The sequence below is a fragment of the Balaenoptera borealis genome, assembly GCF_965194805.1.
Source record: "Balaenoptera borealis genome assembly, chromosome: 4".
In the NCBI taxonomy this organism is placed as follows: Eukaryota; Metazoa; Chordata; class Mammalia; order Artiodactyla; family Balaenopteridae; genus Balaenoptera; species Balaenoptera borealis.
The window spans coordinates 54,227,204-54,250,678 of record NC_138861.1 but is presented as its reverse complement, the minus strand read 5'-3'; the positions used below and the strand labels follow the sequence as shown (position 1 = coordinate 54,250,678).

Genomic DNA, 23,475 nt, shown 5'->3' with positions numbered 1-23,475 from the left:
TTGCTAAACAAAGGCAAGAGCAGCAAAACATTTACATTTTTCTTAAATAACCTATTCCAAGGGGGAAAACATCACTAGCTCAAGGAGGGTTTCCTTCCTGGTTGTTACGGGCTTTGCCTTCAAAGGACTGCTGCTAATACAAGTTTGCCCCTAGCCAATCAGGGAGGGGGTTACAGACATTCTCAGGCACACCTGTTTGTGGAGTTGGAATTGAATCTAACTGGGTCCCAAACTGTGTACCTCTCACAACATCTACCACTATCTCTTCCACTACAACCTTTCACTTTTGCCTTTCATTATAGTCTCTCAGGATATATACAAAACAGTATGTATAGTATATATGTCACTCTAAGGGCCAGTAAGCATTCAAGAACATATTTGCCCTTTTTTACTGTGATGTTACTATAAAGAGGGAAAAGTTCTATCAAAGGTGGCGGCGACTGTCAAGTAGTCAATCGTATGTGTAGGTGTGTTCATGGATGTGTTTTTTTGCTGTCTTATTGTATATATGCAACTCTGAATCTTATATAGTAAGCACTTTATCTTCTCTCTGAAAATTCTTCATGGATATCAGTTACAACAGCTGCCAGTATCTTACTTTATGGTGCTGTCTTTAGTTAACCAGTTTTCAATTATTAAGCATTATTTCAAAATAATTTGAGTGCCCTCTAAGGCTCTTTGTCCTCCATTGGTTGAAGTCTCAGGGCTCCTACAAAATATGGACCTTATTTGGATTCTGACTTCGGCAAACTCTATGTAAAAAAGAAACTAATAAGACAATTGGTGAAATTTGAATGGTAACTGGGTACTTGGTGGTATTGAATAATTATCGTCATATTAAGGTATGATAAAAACTGGTAGTTATATTTTTAAAAAGGGCTATATTTTAGAGATTAAAGGAAAACTGTTTCTCTACTTATGACACTTCTGACACCTGATATGGGGTGTGGAGTTTCCCCTCAAGAATTTTCCAACTCTCAGGACACCAACTGGGTCTCCTCCAATTTAATGCAAGTCTGACACTAACTACCCAGAGTTAGAGTCAGACTACACAGGTTTAAGGTCTCAGTCCCACAAGACTGCCCTCACTTCAGATGCTAGTTGCAAGTAATGGGTCCCCAAGTACCCACGGTTCTGTCCAAGATGGCTGCAAAGTCAGGGGTTCCCACCACCCACTTCCCCCACCTGGTTCGATAATTTGCTAGAACAGCTCATGAAAGTCAGGGAAATATTTACTTATGTTTACCAGTTTATCATAAATGATATTATAAAAGACCCAGACAAACAGCCAGAGAAGGAGGTTCATAGGGTGAGGTCTGGAAGGGTCCAAGAGTGCAGGAGTTTCTGTCCCATAGAGTTTGGGGTGCACCATCTTCCTGGCACAGGGATGTGTTCCCCAACCCAAAAGCTCTCCAAACCCCCATTGGTTGGGGTTTTTATAAAAGTCCTATCATGTAGACATGAATGATTAAATCATTGGCCACTGGTGATCAGCTCAATCTCTAGCTCCTCCAGCCAGCCCCTCTCCCCTCCCTAGAAGTCCAAGGGTGGGACTGGAAGTTCTAACCCTTGAATCACAAGGTCAGTTCCTCTGGCAACCAACCCCCATCCTGAAGCTATCTAGGACCCCACCAAGAGTCTGCTCATTAGCATACACTCAGGGATGGTTGAAAAGGGCTTATTTTGAATAACAAAACATTCTCCTCTCACCCCTACTGCTCAAGAAATTACAAGGGTTTACGGGAAGAAGACCAAATATATATTTCTTATTATATCACAATATCACAGAAATCCATACTGAAGTTTTTTCAGATGAAATGATATAAAGTCCAGAACTTGCTAATTTGGTTGGTGGGAGTGAGTTTGTGGGAGGGGAGAGATGAAACTGAGGGACCCTTTGTGGATAATTATTGATGCTAGATAATGGGTACATGGGGATTTATTACTCTAGTCTCTACTTTTAGGTGTGTTTGAAATGTTTCAAAAAACATTTTTTTAAAGGGGAAGAGGAGATGCCCTGAGTCTCTAAATAAATACTCTAGATAAACATTTTGTAAAAATTACCCAGTAAAATGCCCTCTGATATTTTCTATTCCATTCTACACCATTCTGGATTTTCATTCTGACTGTGGCCCAGCAAATTGATTTTGCAATTCAAAAAAGACTCACAGGGCTTCCCTGGTGGCGCAGTGGTTGAGGGTCTGCCTGCCGGTGCGGGGGGCGCGGGTTCGAGCCCTGGTCTGGGAGGATCCCGCGTGCCGCGGAGCGACTGGGCCCGTGAGCCACACCTGCTGAGCCTGCGCGTCTGGAGCCTGTGCTCCGCAACAGGAGAGGCCGCGATGGTGAGAGGCCCGCGCACCGCGATGAGGAGGGGCCCCCGCTTGCCACAACTGGAGAAAGCCCTCGCACAGAAACGAGGACCCAACACAGCCAAAAATAAATAAATTAGTTAATTAAAAAAAAAAAAAAAAAGACTCACAATAGCTGCTGTTTAAAAACCACTGTTCTCTACATGTTCTACCTCCCAGTCTGCCTTTTCCCACTACTAACTCCTCATCACTACTACTAGTTGCAGACCCAGTTTAAGTAAGAATTTGGCCTCCTGATTGCCTAGAATAAGAGTTTGGACCACATAAGTTGATTTCAAACCATCACTATTATAAATAATACTGTGAAGAGTCTTTATGTGCATACATCTTTGTCTATAGTACCTAGAAGTGGAATTGCTGGGTCAAGTGATATAAATACTTACAAGACTTATTATGCACATTGCCAAGTTGCTTTCCAAAAATGTAATAACTTGCACTCTCACAAGCTATCAATGCATATGCTGGTCTCATGGCACCCTTGCTAGTAGGAAGTATTACAGGCTTCTTAATTATTCCCCATTTTAAAAGTCAAAAACATTCCTTTTATTATTAGCAAAGTTTATGCTCATTTCAATTATTTCTTGGTTATTATTTTATTTTCATGATCTGTCTATCCTTGGTCTCTCCCAAAGTTAAAAGTTAGGATCATTGAAATTTTAAAAATTACTCTATAAGAGAGTTTTATAATTTAAGGATATTTATAGCACATATTTTCCTTATTTTTTGTTTGCCTTTATTTTTATTTATGACTTCTCATGACATAAAAATATTTTAAATTGTTATGAAGTTAAACTGATCTATCTTTTCCTTTAAGATTTCTTCCATTACTTTTAAGCTTGGGAAATCCCTTGGTATGTGCCAATCAAATAAACAGTAACCTACATGTCTTCCCTTTCATTTCCTCTGGAAGCTTTATAGCATTCAATATGTAGTCTCTTTTGGTCTTCTTACTCTATCTTTACTGAACAAAATATTGCTAATTTACCTTTTTACATTTTGTCATTATTATCAAGTTCAAATACTTGTCAAAGGCATATCTTACCAGCTTTCTTAAGGGTGAAACAATGGATTTTCAAATGCAGTGTGTTTTACCCAACTATAGTGATCTCTGCCATTCAATTTCCAATGGGGTGCCTGATGCTCTGGTCATACTGACAAGAGAGTTATGCTTTGTATAAACAAAAGAGGTTGCTGAGTATGTGATGTGGTTGAAGGACAGTCAGGGAACTGCCTCACCTCCCACACAAAAATGTGTCCTCTTAAAAGTGACAGAGCATACACCCCAACAATTAGAGATCCATGACATTGGCAAATGAAAGAAGTCACATATTATTTTGTGCTAATGTATGAGTAGTTCATAATGTCCTGACTCAAAGCTCTTAGCAGAGCAGTGAAGACAAAAGGACAAAGAAGGTGACAGTAGACCCAAGAGCAAAAGAGAAGCTGATGCTGAAGATGAAAGTCAAGTCATACCCCTCATGGCAGTCTCATGGTAGCAGAGGGAAAGGTTAAACATTTGTTGGAAATAACCAAGTGCCAGGTACCACAAGAAGCTCTAGGAGTAGTCAGATAAAGCTGGTTCCTACCCTAATGAGGCTCACAGGCTAATTGAGAGGACAGAATAGTAAATCAATTGTTACAGGACAGAACTTTTGTTTCTGTTAGTAGGTAACTATTCAGCCCAGAGACTGGAATATAAATTAGGCTAGGTGAGGGTTGGAGGTTCCCTTGGGAGGTATTGCATGATATCGGATTTGGAGAATGAGTAGTACTTAACTAGGTGAGAAAAAGAAATGTGGAGAGGACAGTCCAGGCAAAGAAAACAGCATGTCCAACGGTAGAGAGGCACTGGCAGGGCCTGGAATGACATGTTTAAAGAAATGCAGATAGTGGGAAAAGCTTAAGAGAAATCTGGGGTTGGGAGTGTGTGGGGCGACCAGAGAGGCAGCTTCCAGGTTTGGGAGAGTTTGTGTGCTAAGCTACAGAGCGTGTTTAGAAAGCCATGGGTGTCAGGAAAATATTTTAAGCAGGGATGTAATATCTGATGTGATATTTTTAAAGATATCTGTGATTGCAAGAATGATAGATGATAGGGGATGCAGACAAAAGGGGGAGGGGGACTGATTGTGAAGGTATTGTATTCAGGTAAGAATTGATGTATGGTGCAGCATTTGGAGAGGAGTATGTGGACATGAGAGGTTACAGAGATAGCATCTATGAGACTTGATGGGAGACAGGATGCAGGGTGAGGAAGTGGGAAGAGCCTGAGGTGACCCACATTTCTAGATTGGGTGACAGGGTGGGTAGTAGTGTCACTTACTGATGACTCACATTCATCAGATCATGGCTCATAAACGTGATAAGACATTGTTTCTTCTGTTTCACTGTTAAAAAATATCAAAGGAAGGAGAAGGAGAATCGTTTGCAGGAAAAAGACTGAGTAACATTGTAGTGTAGTAGAAAGAGTTCTGGTATAAAAGAACAAGTATAAGATAATGGTCTCACTTGTAAATATAAATCATTAAACACTTCATTATTTAAATAAAGAAGGCCTTCAAAGGAGATATGTCCATTGAGGAAGGAGAGCTGAATGAGCAGCTCTGATTCTTTCCACTTGTTTTGCCACCTCAGTTCTTACTACCTTCACCACGATGGGCCCCAACGAATAGCTGCTCCCATTTTCATTCTGTCCCAGAAGAGCCAGCACAACTTTTCCTGGTTTAGCTCTGTACAGTTGGGCAGACATACTATTTTTTTTTTTTTTTTGTAGGGCTGCTTTGGGTCTTCATTTCTGCGTGTGGTCTCTCTCTAGTTGCGGCGAGCGAGGGCTACTCTTCATTGTGGGGCGCGGGCTTCTCATTGCGGTGGCTTCTGTTGTTGCAGAGCATGGGCTGTAGAGTGCAGGCTCAGTAGTTGTGGTGCACGGGCTTAGTTGCTCTGCGGCATGTGGGATCTTCCCAGACCAAGGATCGAACCCGCGTCCCCTGCATTGACAGGCAGATTCTTAACCATTGCACCACCAGGGAAGCCCCAGACATACATTTTTTTGAAGATAGTTTTCCATAGCATGTACAGAAATACAAAATTGTCCAATGAAAAGTCAAAGGCTATGAAGTGTTTGGCTTCTCTTTCTGCCTAAGGTTGTTTTTCTAGTACACGGATTCTCATTGCTTTCATCTGTGTTGTTTCAGTGTTATTTTTGTTATTTCTCCCTGATCACATTCTATTTATAACTGATATTCTGCTTCACCAATCTCGAGTACAAAATGAGGTCACATTCCTTTTAATATTCAAAATAAATTTTGAGCCTCCGATCCATCCCAGCCTCCCAACTGTGATAAAATGTTTATTTCATCCTCAACATACTCCCTTAAGCTAAGTCCAAAGCGCTTACAACACCTACTATCTTAGCTTTCTAATGCTGAGTAACAAATTACCACAAATTTAGCAGCTTAAAATAACACTCATGTCACCATCCACAGGTCAGCACAGTGTGGCTGGATTCTCAGTTCAGGGTCTCACAAGACTGAGATTAAGGTGTCAGCAGAACTGCATTCCTTTCTGCATACTCTGGGGAAGAATACACTCCAAGCCCATTTAGACTGTTGGCAGAATTCAGTTCTATCTAGTTATAGAACTGAGGTCCCTGTGGTCCCTCCATCTTAAAGCCAGCAACAGTGCATCAAATCCTTCTCATGCTTTGAATTTCTCTGACTTCTGGCTTCCTTTTCTGTTTTTAAGGGCTCTTATGGTTACATTGTGCCCGTCTGGATAATCTAGGATTTTCTCCCAATTTTAAAGTCAAACAATGAGTAAAGTCCTTTTTGCCAAGTAACATAACATATTGCGGATCCAACCCCAAAGAGCAGAGATCACAGAAGATATTTTGAATTCTGCCTACCAAGCCTACCTGTTCCAAAGTGAGTAAGTCTTGGTTACTATCCTTTGAAGGACACAAAGTCACAAAACCATCTTCAGTAGCCAAGGAGCCCCCTTTTAACACGTTGTCCCTGTTGAAACCCAGCCACCCAGAAGCTCAGATGACTTCCCTTTCTAGAGAATTGTGATTTAATCACAGAAACTCTAATGTTCTCAAAATCATCTTACTTGTACTGCCAAATGATCCCAATTCCTAGACAAACATACCATACCAGGCAGATAATGCCTAGTAAAACTCCTATCCACTTAAGAAAAGTACTTTAATGACCTGGGCTTCTACTGCTAATCTGGGCGATGTCTCCAAGTATAGCAGCAGAGAAGGAAGTCTCTCTCCTCCAGCATTAAATTCCTCCATCATAGCTTCACGCTGCCTAAACCTTATTTCACTGAACTCACTTATAATATAGTTCTAAACTGCACATCTCTTTTAGTTTACACAAATTCAAAGCCATTTTACCTCAAAGCACAATTACAGTGCCTGAGCCTGGGGGAGTAGCCAGTCTCCCTCACGGCATACCTACACTCCAGTTTTCCCCTCTGGTTTCTTTCCCTGGTCCCTAGGACCCAAGACCCACCATGATTTCCTCTCCCTAATATACTGACATTTCTGTAATGAAAAGCCTTGCCTTGTCACATAGTCATGATAGAAAATTCTAATTCTAGAAATATATCCACAGATATGAAGGAAAACTATGGTGATTACAGGGCAGAATTGGCATACTACTCATAGAAAGATCAGTAAACCTAAAGAACATCTCAATATTCATAATGTAAAAATGAGCGTGAAGTTGCTGAGTGGAGCAATAGTTCAAAATATTTTCATATTCACAAAATTTGAGTTGTCGAGACCTTCCAGATAGAAAGAGTATGTTAAGTCAAAGAATGTTTGTTATTTTTAAGTAACAGAACTCTAATCTTGTAATTCCAGTAGAAGCAACAGAGATTACTTATCTATACAATCTCCTTAGCCTAAGATAAATGCTCACTAACCCCAAAGAGAACAGTTACCAATAATAGCCATCAAATTTTGGTCATTTTCTCATTCCTTTCTTGCATTTGACAAGGGGGATCTCCTCATTGTTTTTTCATGCCTTCTATTCCTTTTGGTTCTCATGGCACTGTCTTACTCCTCTTACATTTGTATGCAATTCTCTGTCTCCTTCTCAGGCTTGTCTCTTATGTATGCTCAGTGTAAACTGTGACATCAAAAACATAAAATGTGTCTACAAATAACAAACGTTGGTGAGGATGTGGAGAAAAGGGAACATTTGTACACTGTTGGTGGGAATATAAATCGATATAGCCACTGTGAAAAACAGTATGGAGGTTCCACAAAACAATGCCGTATGATCCAGCAATTCCACTCCTGGGTGTGTATATGGAAAAAAAAATGAAAACACTAATTCTAAAAGATACATACACCCCAATGTTCACAGCAGCACTATTTACAGTAGCCAAGGTTTGGAAACAACCCAAGTGTCCATCAACAGATGAATGGATAAAGAAGAGTTGGTGTATACACACACACACACACACACACACACACACACATAATGGAATATTACTCAGACATAAAAAAGAATGAAATTATGCCATTTTCAACAATGTGGTTGGACCTAGAGTGTATTATGCTTAGTGAAATAAGTTAGACCAGGAAAACCAAATACTGTATGTTATCATTTATGTGTGGAATCTAAAAAATAAAACAAACAAATGCATATAACAAAACAGAAACAGACTCGCAGACATAGAAAACAAACTTATGGTTACCAAAGGGGAGAGGGAGGGGAGAAGGGACAAAATAGGAGCATGGGATTAACAGATACAAACTACTATACATAAAATAGGTAAGCAACAAGGATTTACTGTATAGCACAGGAAATTATATTCAATATTTTGTAATAAGCTATAAATAAATACCCTACCTAATACATCATTATTCTGGACATTAAACGAGAGTACATAGGTGAAAGCTCTTTGTAAATGACAAAGCACTACATCAATGTAAAATAACATTAGTGGCAGTTGTTTCAATAATAATATCAGAAAGAGAATGAAATTAAGGTAGGGCTCTCTGGGACACCCACCCCATCCCTGCACCATTCCTTCAGGTTTCTGCCTTGGGAAAGTGCTTCCTTTGCAGTCTCTTCACCAGGAATGGCCACATAGCCCAGTTACTATAGGACTAGCTACTGGCATTCTTGCTTGACCTTGAGGTTCTCACTCTATGATTTGCAACTGAGAAGTTTCAAATACTTCTCAGGATGTTTCTAATACTTGCTCTGATTGCAAAATCAGAAAGAGCTTTGTGTAACTCATAAATCTATCTCCATAGCCTTACTATGGGGAGATATGGTTATAAGTACATCTGTGATTATCACCTGCTTCTTTCCCATTGCATGGAGCTAGCAATGAAGCATTCCAGACATCCCAGCAGAGGGCTAGGGCCTTCAGTGAGGAGGCCAGCGTAGGAGTATGGAAGCAGTTATGGAATACTTCCTCAGAATCTCTCCCTGTAAGAAGGTTCCTCTTGACAAGGGTTATATTATTCTCTACCATTGGGGACTTATCACAAATAGTCAATTATCCCAGGTATTATATTACATTCATCTCTCCCTTAGCACCTTCCATAACCGGTCCATATACTTGACATTGCACTTTGGGTTCAGAGCACATAATATGATGAACATGCTAGACAGGTGCCCATCTGTTTTCTGACTCAAATGAAAATTAGGAGCAATAGCCTGTTGGCAATGAACACTCCCTTCTATCCACTGCCTTAAAGGGATAGGAAAGCCAACCTTACCAGCTCTCCTTGCTTCCTTTGCTCTGAGCCTCTCTGGCCCCAAAGGGAATGCACAACCAAACTTTCTGCACTTTGGTAGAAGAGAGTTAATAATCACATTTCACATTTAATTCTCAATCCACAGCAATTTGCTTTCTGCCTCATTAGCAGTAAACTACTGAATATCTCTCATAAATGTTAACACTGATTATGAACATTTTCCAGTTCTTATCTAATCTAACTTTTACTATCCTTTCTACCTGGAATGCTTGGCCCTGCTTCTTTCCATCAGGAAAATCTCATTAGAAATATATTCCAGCAAGATATGTATTGTTTTTGACCTCTACAGTCCAAAAATACCTCACACAAATTTCTATTGTATCATTTTTCATGCTGTATTATAATCCTTTGTTTGCATTTTTGACATGCTGAATTGAATTGAATGACCCTTCTGACTACCTGTCACTAGGGCTTTTAATGTTCTCAATTATTTTAATAATTACAGTAGGTTGTTCAACAGTTATTTATATTTTCCCAACTGGCATATGCATTTATTAAATAGCTGATTGAAGTTAGAGATACATTATATAGTCATGAATAGGAGCCAAGTTAACTAACTTATGGAAACACTAAACTTTAGGTTTCATATTCTTACCAACCAAAATAACTGATCAAACCTATATTTTTACATGGAATATGATATTTCAGGAAATTAGTTTGTTATAGAATGTTTTACTGCTTTGATATTATTTGAAAAATAGAAAACAGGAGTGTTTATTATTCTAGATTAAATTTCATGTCTCTATACCACAATTGCAATTTCATATAATATAATTTTTCCACAGCAATAAAATAAAATAAAAAGTATCAACCATAAGAAAACATGTTTTAGCATTTTTTAAACAACTTTATCATATTTTTGGCAAATCCATGGCAAAACTTTGGAAACATTTTGCACAAACATTGGATAAATCAGCTCTAAAACAGCAGTGTTTAAATGGTTTGTAGGTGTAGAGACCACACATCTCAGTTTTCCTGGCATCGTCTGGGCTTACTCTTATTGTCTTGGCACAATTAGTAGCAGCTTTCTTCTTTCACAGAAGGAGCCTAGTTTGGACAGTAAAATTGTAAAGCCATCCTACTTACAGACTCTCTACACAGAGATTAAAAAGGAGACAATAATGTTTAATGCTTAAATGTCCCCATGACTCTCATAAAATCCCCTGAATTTTCATTTTTCAATAAAAATCTTTTTTTTTAAAGAAATGAACTATTGGTGTAAACCACTGTCAGTTGTTTTTTTGGTTTTTTGTGTTTCTATTTATTTATTTATTTGACTGCATCAGGTCTTAGTTGCAGCACGTGGGATCTTCATTGCGGTATGTGGGATATTTCGCTGCTGCGAGCAGGCTCTTTGTTGCAGCATGGGGGCTCCAGACTGTGCGAGCTCAGTAGTTGCAGCACGCAGGCTCTCTAGTTGTGGCGCATGGGCCTAGTTGCCCCACGGCATATGGGATCTTAGTTCCCCAACCAGGGGTCGAACATGTGTCCCCTACAATGGAAGGTGGATTCTTAACCACTGGACCACCAGGGAAGTCCCTCAATAAAAATCTTTTGATTTCCCAAAAACCGTTTTTGTAGGTTTTTAATTTTATTTCTGTTTTTTGCAAATTTCCTTTAAATATGAATATCTCTCTGTCCTAAAAATTATATCTTATAAATATTCTTTATTTTAGTCTCAAATGAAATGTTTTTTTAACTTTATAAGTATATTCAAGTATTAGGTACTGTAAATGCCTACTGGTCCAACTGTTTAAAATCCAAAAAGATTCCATAATTAATAGAGATTGAAACAACTCCCTCCTAATCATTATGAACTATTGGTTATATTCATAGGGAAAATCTCTTAGATGGTAATAGCTTCTATTTCAGTGATGTGTTCTCTGTGATTTCAAATTTCCTGTTCTTGTGGTAGTGATCTTATTTTTTCCCTATGCTTTATGTACTGGAGACTACAATTGTTGTAGTCATTATTTTTGTTCTGTATTCACCCCTAAGGCCTTGGATTGCCTTTAAATGTATTTTTATGTGAAAATATTTCTAATCTTTGATAGCATTGTCCATTTTGTGCTTTCATAATTTCCCTAAATATGCCATTTTCACTCCGTTTGAAGGAAGATATTGAGCAAAACGAGGGCAAACAAAGTATTCTGGAGACACGGCTTTGAAATATACTCCCCCTGGTGGTCCAATGCTCTGTTGTTGTGTAATGTCATAAAAATATTTTCTCTGGTATCAGGAGTTATCATGTAAAATAGATGACAAACAGGTAATTGTTTCCAAGAACAGACATGAGGACCCCCTTATCACTTAGTGAACAGATTTTACACATATTTATCTCAATTCATTATCCCAACTTATTTGTATAAGTTGTGTATAAGTACACTCTCATACAACAAAATGCCCAAACCTTGGATGTTTTTCATGGGGAGCAAATGGAAAATTGTTCTTTTATTCCTAAACCTTAAATAATTCCACATAAGTTACCCCTTAAGTTCTTCTATCTATTTTAGATACAGTATGTTTGAACTTTTCTACAAGTATTTTCTAGATGTGACCACTTAGACATAAATTAAAATAACATGTAAGAACTCATTGAATCAAAGGAGGCTTTCATAATAACAGTCTATTACCATTGTAAAGAGCCTTTGCAATATATAGTTCAACCTCTAAACTTTAGATAAGAGAAAATTGAAACCACTGCATGAGGGTTTAGATTTCCTAAGTCCCAGATCAATGTTCTAGATCAATTCTCTTAATTACATTTTTAAAGTAAATTTTCTTGCTACTTCTTTATTTTAATTCTGTAATAATTAAAAATACTGTAATCAACTGGATCATAAATAATAATAAAGATGGACATATATCATTAATTTAGTCAGTGAACATTTATTGAGTGCCACTTATTGATAGAGACAGTACAGCAAATTTAAACAGGTTTGGAAGGTGGGAAAAATTTATTTTTTGATACGTTGAGATTGAGGAGTCTATGATTTATCCCAGTAAGTATTTACAATTGAGCAGGTCATGTGGATAAGCAGCTCAGGTGAGAGAACTGAGATGGAACAGTGGTCGGGGTAAGTTGGCATAGAGAAGATAGATTTAATTATAATATATTAGGAGAAAAGTGTGATGACCTGGAGAGAATCTAAGTTTGGGGACGTTTTTAAATCTCTTTTCTCTTCTTTCCTTTCCCCTTTTTATTCCTTTCTTTCCTTTTTTACTTCTTTCTCTCTCCCTCTCTTTTTTCTTTCTTTCTGTCTTTTCCTTGTTTAGCTGAAATTTATATGTTTGTTAGTTCTAGGAAACGTTTTATAGTGAACAAATGTATGGATACCAAGGGGGAAAGGTGGGCTGGGATGAATTGTGAGATTGGGATTGACATAAATACACTATTGATACTATATATAAAATAGATAAATAGTGAGAACCTACTGTGTAGCTCAGGAAACTCTACTCAATGCTCTGTGGTGACCTAAATGGGAAGGAAATCCAAAAAGGAGGGGATATATGTATACATATAGCTGATTCACTTTGCTGTACAGTAGAAACTAACACAACATTGTAAAGCAACTGTATTCCAATAAAAATTAATTAAAAATAAAAGAAATCAAGAAATAGCAGATTAAAAAGAGCATTTGGATTGGTGACATCAGCAAGATAGCAGAGTAGGAAGCCCTGGACTCTCCTCCCACAAATAAACAGATTCAGCAAGAATTCCTAGACAAATTCCCTTTGTGACAAATCCAGAAACTAATTGAAAGGTCCCTGTACCCCCAGGCAAATGCAAAGCAAGCCTCACCAAAGCCAGTAGAGAGGTTTGGGACACCCTCTTACTGGAATCCCTACTGCCAGCATAGCACCATACTATGAAAAAGAAACATCCTAGCTCTCAGCTTCTCCCAAGGGAGGCAGGGGTTGGTTTGTGTATCCAGACTCCCAGCTCTTCTAAGGGGGGTCCCCAGAGAACTAACTTCAATTTTGCCAGTCTTGGAGTTCTGGGGGGCCAGGCACATTCCATGCACCTGGAGGAAAATGGCGACAGCAGCTTGGGCTGGTAGACATCATACATAGATCTTACTCCCTGCTCATCACAGAGCAAGTGACAAAACCCACAGCTGCCTGCTTCTCCCTGGGGAGGGAAAAGGTTAGAAGAGGCCAGTGAATCTCTGTCCAGGTTGCTTGGTGGAGGTCTTCTCCTGTATAAGGCCAGTCCATGAAGACTGGGAGAGGTGCCTGCTTTGTCTAATATGCAGGCAGCAACACAGAAAGTCAAGGAAAATCAAGAATCAGGCAAGAATGTTCCCCCAAAAAGGAATAAGATAAATCTCCAGATACTGACCCTACAGAGAGGTACTGATAGTATACCTAAAAGAGAATTCAAAATAACTGTCATAAAGGTGCTCACTGAGGTCAAGAAAACAATTCATGAACAAAGGGAGAAATTCAACAAAGAAAAAATATTAAAAAGTACAAAACAGAAATCATAGAGCTAAAGACATAATTAAACTTAAAAAAAAAACCCACTAAAGTGTTTCAACATCAGACTAGATTAAGCAGAATAAAACATCGATGACCTCAAAGACCAGTCATTGGAAATAATTAAGTCAGAGAAGCAAAAAGAAAACAATGGAAAAGAGTGAAAAAACCTTAAGAGAGTTATGGGACACCATCAAGGAACAATACACACATTATGGGATTCCCAGAATGAGGAGAGATAAAGGATGAGAAAACTTATTCAAAGAAATAATGACTGAAAACTTCCAAAATCTGGGGAAGGAAATGGGCATCCAAATCCAAAAGGCTTAAGGGACACCAATCAGATAAATCAAAGAAATCTACTTCAAGACACACATTATAATTAAATTGCCAAAAAATCAAAGACAGAGAATTTTGAAAGAAGCAAGAGAAAAGCAACTTGTCACATTCTATGGACCGTCCTCCCCTTCTTATAAGACAATTAACAGATTTTCAATAGAAACCTTGCAGGCCAGAAGGGAGTGGGATGATAGACTCACACTGCTGACAGAAAAGAGCTACTACCAAAGAGTAATATGCCCAGAAAAACTGTCCTTCAATAATGAAGAAGAGATAAAGACTTTCCCACACAGAAAATATGCTCAGAAAGTTCACCACCACTAGATTTGCCCTACAAAAAATGCTAAAGGAAGTTCTTCAAATTAAAATGAAAGGATGTAAAAAGAAACATGATAGCATAAGAAAGTATGAGACTCATTGATAAAGGTAAATATATATTAAAAAATTCAGAGTAGTGTATTACTGTAATGGCAGTGGGTAAATCACTTTTAATTCTACTATAAAAATTATGAGACAAAAGTATTAAAAATAATTATAACAAAAAAAAGATACACAGCATGAATAGATATAAATTTTGACAATAGCATAAAGTACATGGATGGGGGAAGTTAAAATGTAAAGTTTGTGTATGTGATTAAACTTGTTATTATCATCTTAAAATTAACATTTACAACTATAAGATATTTTATGTTAACCCCAAGGTAACTACAAAAAAATACTTATAGAAGATACACAAAAGAAAAAGATCAAGTATTCAAAATATATCAATAAAAAAATTAACAAAACAAAAAGGAAGACAGCAAGAGAGGAAAAGACAGACAAAAGAACTCCAAGACTAACAGACAACAATTAATAAAATGGCAAGAGTGAATCCTTCCCTATCAATAACTGCTTTAAGTATAAATGGATTAAACTCCCCAATCAAAAGACAGAGTGGCTAAATGGATTTTAAAAAACAACACTCGGGCTTCCCTGTGTGGTGCAGTGGTTGAGAGTCTGCCTGCCGATGCAGGGGACACGGGTTTGAGCCCTGGTCTGGGAGGATCCCACATGCCGCAGAGCGACTGGGCCCGTGAGCCACAGTTGCTGAGCCTGCGCGTCTGGAGCCTGCGCTCCGCAACAAGAGAGGCTGCGATACTGAGAGGCCCGCGCACCGCGATGAAGAGTGGCCCCCACTTGCCGCAGCTAGAGAAAGCCCTCGCACAGAAACGAAGATCCAACACAGCGAAAAATAAATTAATTAATTAATTAAAAAAAAAAAAAAAAACAACACTCAACTATATGTGGTCTAAAAGAAACTATTCACAACAGTCAAGATGTGGAAACTACCTAAATGTCCATTGACAAATGAATGGAAAAAGAAAATGTGGTATATACATACAATGGAATATTATTCAACCTTAAAAAAGACGGAAATTCTGCAATATGTGACAACACGAATGAACCTTGAGGGCATTATGAAAAGTGAAATAAGCCAGTCACAGGAAGACAAATACTGTATGATTTCACTTATATGAGGTATCTAAAGTAGTCAGATTCATAGACTCAAAGAATGGAATGGTGGTTACCTGGGGCTGGGGAGGAGGGGGAATTGAGGAGTTAATAATCAACAGGCATAAAGTTTCACTTAAACAAGATGAATAAGCTATAAGGCTCTGCTGTACAGCATCGTACTTATGGTCAACATAATGTATTGTACACTTAAAAATTTGTTAAGGGGGCAAGTCTCCTGTTAAGTGTTCTTACCACAATAAAATAAAAATTTTTAGAAAACGTACTTGTTTTAGATTCTATAGACTAGGTCTGAGACTGTATTCTACTACTAACTAGTAATGTAAACTTCAAATTTTTTATTATCTTCTCTTAGTTCCAGTTCGCTCATCTATATAATAGGAATAGTAATAAATAATATGCAGGGTTCTTGCTAAAATCAAATTAACCTACATAGATATAGGAATATCATAGTTCTGTTGTATATTAGATACATCTTCTCATATAGAATTTTTTATGGCAAAGCCTTTTTATAGCTCCTGCCTCTTTAGGATCCTGCTTTCTCTACTTTTCCTTCTTCACACCATGGAAACATATTCAAGAATATTTCATCTTTTTAAAAAAAAGCTGACCTTTAAATTTTTGTATCCCCAGTGCTGCCCTAGATTTCTTGTTTCCTTTATAACTAAATTACTAAAGGAATTTTTTATTCAGCAATCTGTTCTCATCTTCCCTTAAATTCTCTATAACTGAATTTTGCTCCCACCATTTTACTGCAACTGCTTTTCCTGTAATATCCTTCCAAGTGCAAATTTCGATGAACTCTCTTCATTCCTTATCTAATATATGAGGCATTTGACACTGTTGTCTTTCTTAAAGTACTATTTCTTGATATATTCTCCTCTCTTCAGTTTTTGCAACAAAGTAACTCCTTCCTGGTTCTTTCTGATGCTTCAGGTCACTGCTTTTTACTCTCTTTTGCTGATTCCTCTTCCTACCCGATAAAATTGATGTTCCAGATTTCATTCTTATCTCCATCTTCTCCTTTGTCCATCTCAGTCACCTCTTTGAATTTAAATACTGCTGATACTTCTAGATACATTACTCCATCTAAGAAAACTCTCTAACTTCAGAAATTCATCCATTATCTATTTCTTCCATTAATATGCATTTAGCATCTACCATTGTGAGGCATGGGCTGAAAAAAGGAATTGGAAATAGGGCAGTAAACAACACAAACCAAGATCCTTGCTTTCATTTTCTTGGATATTTCATAAGGATTTCAAGTTCAAGACGTCTAAAACTGAACTACACGCCCCCACCCCACCTCCTGCAATCTGTTCCTTACCTTGTATTTTATTTCCTAGTAAATAATTCCATCCACTTAGGTATTCAAACCAGAAATCTAAGAGTAATCCTAGACTCTTATCTCATTGATGTCTTTCTCATAACCATTAAATCCACTTTTCAGTGTCTTCTCAAATCCAGTCCCTCATCTTCATCCACAAGTACATTTCAAGATCACCTGGGCTCTGCCTGTATAAAAGGGGATAGTTTTATGCCTACCTCATGGTGTTGACAGTAAGGTTGATGAGATAATAGATTCATTAGTCTCAGAACAGTACCCAACACATGGTGCTTATTAAATAAGTTAGTTATCTTTATTAAATACTAATAATTATTAGCTATCAGAATTGGCATGTGAAACGAAACCTGTTTCCCTTCCCAGCCTAGGAAAACAAAAGTATTGACTAACAATCCAAATCAGTTCATCAAAAGTACCACGTGCTACACAAATTAACTTCTTTAGATAAAGTGTATATATATAAAATCTGCCTGTACTTCAATAAGGCTTTTAATTTGAGGTCTGAGCAACAAGATAAGAATGTGTGATATAAACTGTGCCACTCTGAGTATAACTATGACTCAAGCATTTTATTGGGATTATGTATATCTATATATCTCAGAAATATATGTATGTGTGTGTGTGAGTGTGTGTGTGTATATATATATATATATATATGTAAGGTTGAGGATCATACCCATGTCCCCTATTCCAATTTGTGAATCTCCTAACTGAACAGCCTGGAGGATGGAGGTCAATTTATCTTCTTTATTATGAATTAAACTGAATTGGGGGACCCAGCTTGGGTGCCTAGTCAAATTGGCTTGTAATACTTTTACCACTGGATTGAATTTATCACCAGTACTATAGGCTGCTCTCCTATCATCACCCTATTGGGCATTGAGCCTGCCATGATAAACTTCACTCATGAAAGCTAGCTAAAGTGAGGACCTAGAAAGCCATGAATGTTCAGCTCCTTTTCTCAATTCACTAATCAGATAGTCATTCCTGCTCTCTTGTGGAGGCTTGATTAAACAGACAAAGATTGTTGGAAAACCACTTTTCCTAACTCTGTGCCTCAGAAAGGGCAAACACTCCTATGTCTTGGCCATAGAAGGAGTAAGAGGGGAAGAGAGAGAATAGTTCTCACTAATATGCACCCCCAAAGATATGAATATATGATCTATATAATCAGTTTTTTCTGAGTATTAAAAAATTTGAGGGCAAACATATTACATTTTCAGGTAGTAGCAAAAAGGTGATGCCTCAGAAAACAATGTAATTCAGAGTGAGTTTAAGCAATGAAATCTACTCTTTCAAAATGAAGAAGAGGAGTAATAGAGGGAAAAACAACCCAGAAATAGGATAAGGGGAAAATGATTAAAAATAAATATTACAAATATTTGAGAGGCATACTGGGCTGTGAGCTCTACATGACTTATCTCTGTGGCTGTCATTTTAAAAGCAAACATAATATTAGAGATATGTTAATGGGAATAAGATATGTAAAAATAAGTGTATTGAGGATACTTCCAATGCACGTAACAGCATTATATTTGTTTTTGACAAGTAGGTATAAAATGAGAGGTGGAAAAAAATAGAAAGTTTCCATAGACGAACATCCAAAGAAGGGATTGAACAGGCAATGTTGAACAGTAGAAAGAACATGCGTATGCTTTGAAACACACAGATCTGGGTTGAAATATTAGCCCTATGATGTATTAGTTGCAGGGTGTTAACTATGCTGGTTGAACTCCCATAGTATCCTTGCCTTATTTGTGAAATAAGAGCAAATTCGTATGGGTGTTGTTGTAGAATACATCACATCATGTCTGGCCTCTGGTAACGTCTCAAACACAAGTAGTTTTCTTACTGCCTGGGAAACATATTATTGAAAAATAGAACCTTAAAGGAATGAATTAATTTGTTTTGAATGAAAAGAAATGACTTAGCCTGCCTTTCCTTCCAGTAAACAGTCTCTTAATACCCTGAATACTCAATATCCTGAAGAGTCTGAACTAGAAAAAATAGCCTTAAATTGCAACAATTTTCTTCTTGACTTCCTGGGAATATGATACTGGAATAGGTCCTAGGTCCTAGAGTGTCCAAACCAGGAAATCATGCAAAACAGTCATAAATATGTATCTAAATGATTTGAAAATAACCCAGTCTAATCTTTTCTGCAAGAATTTTAATCACACATGTGGTCTACATGGTTGTATAGACTGTGATCCTATCCATTTATTTTGAAGCTGAACTGCCCCAAATATTTTCTGAAATATATTTGTCAATTTAATTCATTATGCATATTAATTCCTAATAAATATTTATTTCTATAGTTTTTACAACTGGGACAGTCATGTTGCTGTTTGGAATTCAACTCCCAACTACCAAGTGATTGCCGATAATCCAGAAGGCTTACTTTTCAAATACAAAAGAGACAGAAAAATTCTCAACGTGGACCCTAAGGTAAGTCTGCTTTTACACTTAGGTGTCTCCTCAAATTTTATTGTATCTCTACCATCTTTCAAAAATTATTAAATATTTGATCTTAAGCTTTTAAATTTAGAAGTGAAAAGCTATGTGGAAACTTAGAGCATCTACTATCTTTAAAGAAAAAAACTTCAAAGCAATAAATTATCAGAAATCAACAAGGAAGAATTTGGGGGGAATTTAAATGGAACTCACATGTGGGAACACTTCTCCAGGCCTGACAGCAGAATTAGGTCAGGGGGCCAGTGGCAGCAAGTCTGTTTGCTCTAATTCTGGGGAGTCCAGTCACTTTCTGCTCTGAATGGGGAGATGAGTCATTTAGGGAAGAGAGACCCTCACTTCACATATGTACCTTTTTTTATGTGACTAACACTGAAAACAGTATTGTGTTTAGTGCATTTCTGAGCATTAACTTAGAAAATCCATTTGATTTAAATATTTTAAAAACATTTTCCATGATATTTTGGATTTGTTCAAAGACAAATGTTTACATCTTACATATTTTCAAAGACTGCATTTACATCATGACTTTTAATCATGATTTGTCATATAGCTGGGGTCGAATGTTGAAACGTAAAAGTCGTATGTGCTTGGATTGCTTTGGTGGTTTTTTTTTTTAACTTTTGAAAAACATGTTACTCACATGACAGTATCAGTCTAAAATCCAAAGTCAAGAAAAATAGTTCTTCATAGTGAAAGAATAGAAATTGTGTGATAGGCCTGGGGTAGGTAAAGGATGGACCGAAGGTAAAGGGGAGTCTGATTCTAAAAATTTTGAAAAAGTTTTTCAAAATAAAAAATATTTTGTTTCATATCCACTTAATGTAGTTCTTTGCTCATAAACAGTACTTAGTAACTATGTGCTCAAAAAATGAATAAAGGAAATTTTGTAGCAAGAAATAGATTCTGGTCTGAATCAGATACAGCTCCAAATACAAGAAACCCCAAGCTGGTGGCTTAAAGAGAACAGAGACTTCTTTCTCTCCCACTTGTTAGTCTAGATAGTGGCTGTCCAAAGTTGGAGTGGCAGCTACACTGTCATCTGGGCCAAGGTGGCCCTCATCCTCTTAGGCCAACATAGATCTCCAGCCAAAACAAACACCTTTTAAACAGAATGTATGGAAGAAGGTGAGTAGGTACAAAGAACATGCCCCCACTGCCTTGTAAGGAAGTTTCCCCAAAGCTACCACACTCATGGTCACTTATGTTCCATGGCAAGAGCTTAGTCACATGGCCATATCTTGCTACATGGAAGGCTAGGAAATGTAATCTTTATTTAGGTAGCCATATGTCCAGCTAGAAACAAGAGTTCTACAAAAGGGAGAAGAGAGGTTTGGGTAGACAACTAGCAGTTTTGTTCCCAGATTGGCCTTATGGACCACCCCCCCCCACCCTTGTGCCCTAGCCTGGCTGAAGACTCCTGCCTTGGCAGGGGAGCTTCTTTTCCTGTTCAGATTTGCACAGGCAATAACAAAACTGATGCTGAGATTGAAATAACACAAGCTTTATTCAATGGCCAGAGAATGGAGAAGCCGGAACTTAGTTCACAAATCAACTTCTAGTCAGGGGGTGAGCAAGGCAAGATTTCTAACGGTAAGGTTAATGGCAGTGAGGCATATGCATTGGCTTTCCGGGAATAGGCGGGGTTCTTCCTGGAACTGGTTGCCACCTCCTTTTTTTCCTTCTATGGTGCGATACTTCCTGTTATGGCCACCGGCAGTCGTGTCACTTAGCATGCTCGTGTATTACAATGAGCGTATGATGGGGCTCAAGGTCTACTGAAGACCAGGTCATCAGCCATTTTAGATTTGACCGGTTCTAACCAGTTCTGGTGGCCTCCTGTTTTTCTCTTCTGGTGGTTTCCTGTGAGACAAAGATAACACTTCCCCACAGCTTACATTCCCTCAAGGGAGGGGGAGAGTTAGAGTTAACAACCAGGGTGACAGTTTCTGACACAACGCTATCTCCTTCAAAAGAACACTACTCTTTTTTTTTGTTCTCAGGTTTCTCATTAGTAAGATGAGGGACTGGACCTGAACATCAGTAGGGCCATATTTATTATGAATCTATGAATAGCAGAGAAGTTTATGAGTGCATCTTCTCTCTGGTGGTGCCTCTATACTCATCATAGATGGGTGTCAAAATGTTATCATTTGAGGCAAATTACAGAAAACTTAATAAATAGAATTCACAGAGTCTTTTCCTTTTCAAAGGCTGAACTATGTACATAAGAAAAGATATAAATTAATTTATAGCATCATTAAGATGTATGAAACAAATTTTTGAATCAGTTTTGAATGACATCACACAGACTCTTTTAGGGCTCTATTTTAACTGATGCCATATACATATATCAAGAATGTATGTCATGCATTAGAGTTTTTGTCTATGTCTTTGAAGAATCATTATTGAATCCAAACTGCTGCTTGACTGGTTCAAATAACTTTAACTAAAACACGGATTTACAGAATAATCAATCATGATCTTTCAAAGACTTAGTCAACAATCCATGAAATATAACATCTTCCTCTTTTTTCCTGGAAGATTTTAATTGTAACTCAAAAGATTCATGATGAGTCTGAAGGAAAGGCACTTCCAAAATCTTGGAGAATGAACAAGGATTTGGTTAATTAATGATAAAAGTAAAGAATTATTGGGTGAGACATCCAATGATATTTGGGTACTTCTATTTCTTTAAATTTTATTTTAAGCTTATCTTTTTAAAGATAAAAACTTACTGGAAAAGAATGTCGGTCTCAGCATTAATAAATAAAATTCTAGGCCTTACTTTACTATTAACTGGCTGTATGGCCTTGAGAAATTCACTTTACCTCCCTAGGCTTTACTGTTCACAACTGGACAATGAGAGTCTGTTTTTGTTGTTGTTATCATTGTTTTCTGATTTCTGGAGTCCCTCTACAGGCTCAGACCTGATTCACAGAGATTCTGACTCAACTGGGCCCAGAAGTACATATTTTCATAAGTGGCCAGTGTGATTCTGCTGTAGATTGCCATGAACCACAATTTGAAAAAGTCTTATCTATAAAAACACAATAATCTCAAGAGATCTGGTACTCTGTTCCCAAACACAAGTGTTCTCAAATAAAATATAACACATATATTTTCATTTTTATGGACTAGATATAAAAGTAGCATGTACATCACCTACCTGATTTCTTAGCTTTTTCACCCTCGTCAAAGAGCCATGATCCTTTTATATTTCATGTATCCACATAGCAGCTCTTACAGGCCTGCAGGAGAGTCAAGAAATAAGCTAATATGTCAAGTTTTTTGAACTACAAACAATGATACGAGTTACGTTTTTATAGTCAGTATTCTTCTTAATAATTTTGCTGACAATTCTTCCTAAGATGAACACCTTCTAATAACTCCATAGTTAAAGTGCTATAAAATGTTGTAAGAACAATACAACTCAACTCTCCTTTTCGTTTCCTTCAAGTACTCTCTTTGAAATATTTTATGCTTAAAATTAAAGTGGTCAAGATGAATGAAAAGTGGAAACACTGGTAAACAGGATGTGTTTCCTTTGTACAACACAGATGTAGACTCATTAATTCTTAAGCATGGTTCCTATGAAACATAGTTGTTTGTGAATGGTAAGAGTGGAAAAAAGAAAATTGTGCAGGTCTTAGAACAAGTAATATGAGTTCATTGGTTAAGAAATTCCCAATGCAATAAGAGTTTGGTTGCACTGAAAACAGGACCACTGGCTTTAACTTCCCTGCAGCTGTATAACATCTGGAACAAATAAGGTCAGTTTCTATTTTTGAGTGAAGAATGCTTGTCTAAGTGATTCACACCCACCAAAATGTTTCCATTGTATTATCTTTAGAAGGATTGAGGGGACGCACTTTGCACTCACTCCTCTGCATTATCTGGACAAATGAGAAAAACTAGGCATTTTTCTTTTGCTTTTAGGAAACGTTAACCTGAAAGAGTTTGCTTTGAGTCTTAGCCTAACATAGGTGGTCTAAAACCTTCATGATCTACTAATAAGATGAGAGAATGTATAAAATGGTTAAAATAGGAAAAATCTTCCACAGTTACACCAGCTTTTTTCCTTTCCCCTCCCCTCTTCTATTTACTAATGTGAGAACCCATCACCTGGAAAAATGTCTGGTTAATAGGTACTTAATAAATATTCATGGAACAAA

General features: G+C 37.5%; 1 protein-coding gene across 2 annotated transcripts in view; it reads left to right on the top strand.

The window, feature by feature from the left end:
• The window catches only part of CFAP299 (cilia and flagella associated protein 299), a 623,597-nt gene that overhangs the window by 578,217 nt on the left and 21,905 nt on the right, over positions 1–23,475 (top strand). For both annotated transcript variants that reach the window (XM_082389447.1, XM_082389448.1), the window contains exon 5: positions 19,147–19,276. In XM_082389447.1, the coding sequence (XP_082245573.1) occupies positions 19,147–19,276 (130 nt within the window). The remainder of the gene's footprint in view (positions 1–19,146; positions 19,277–23,475) is intronic.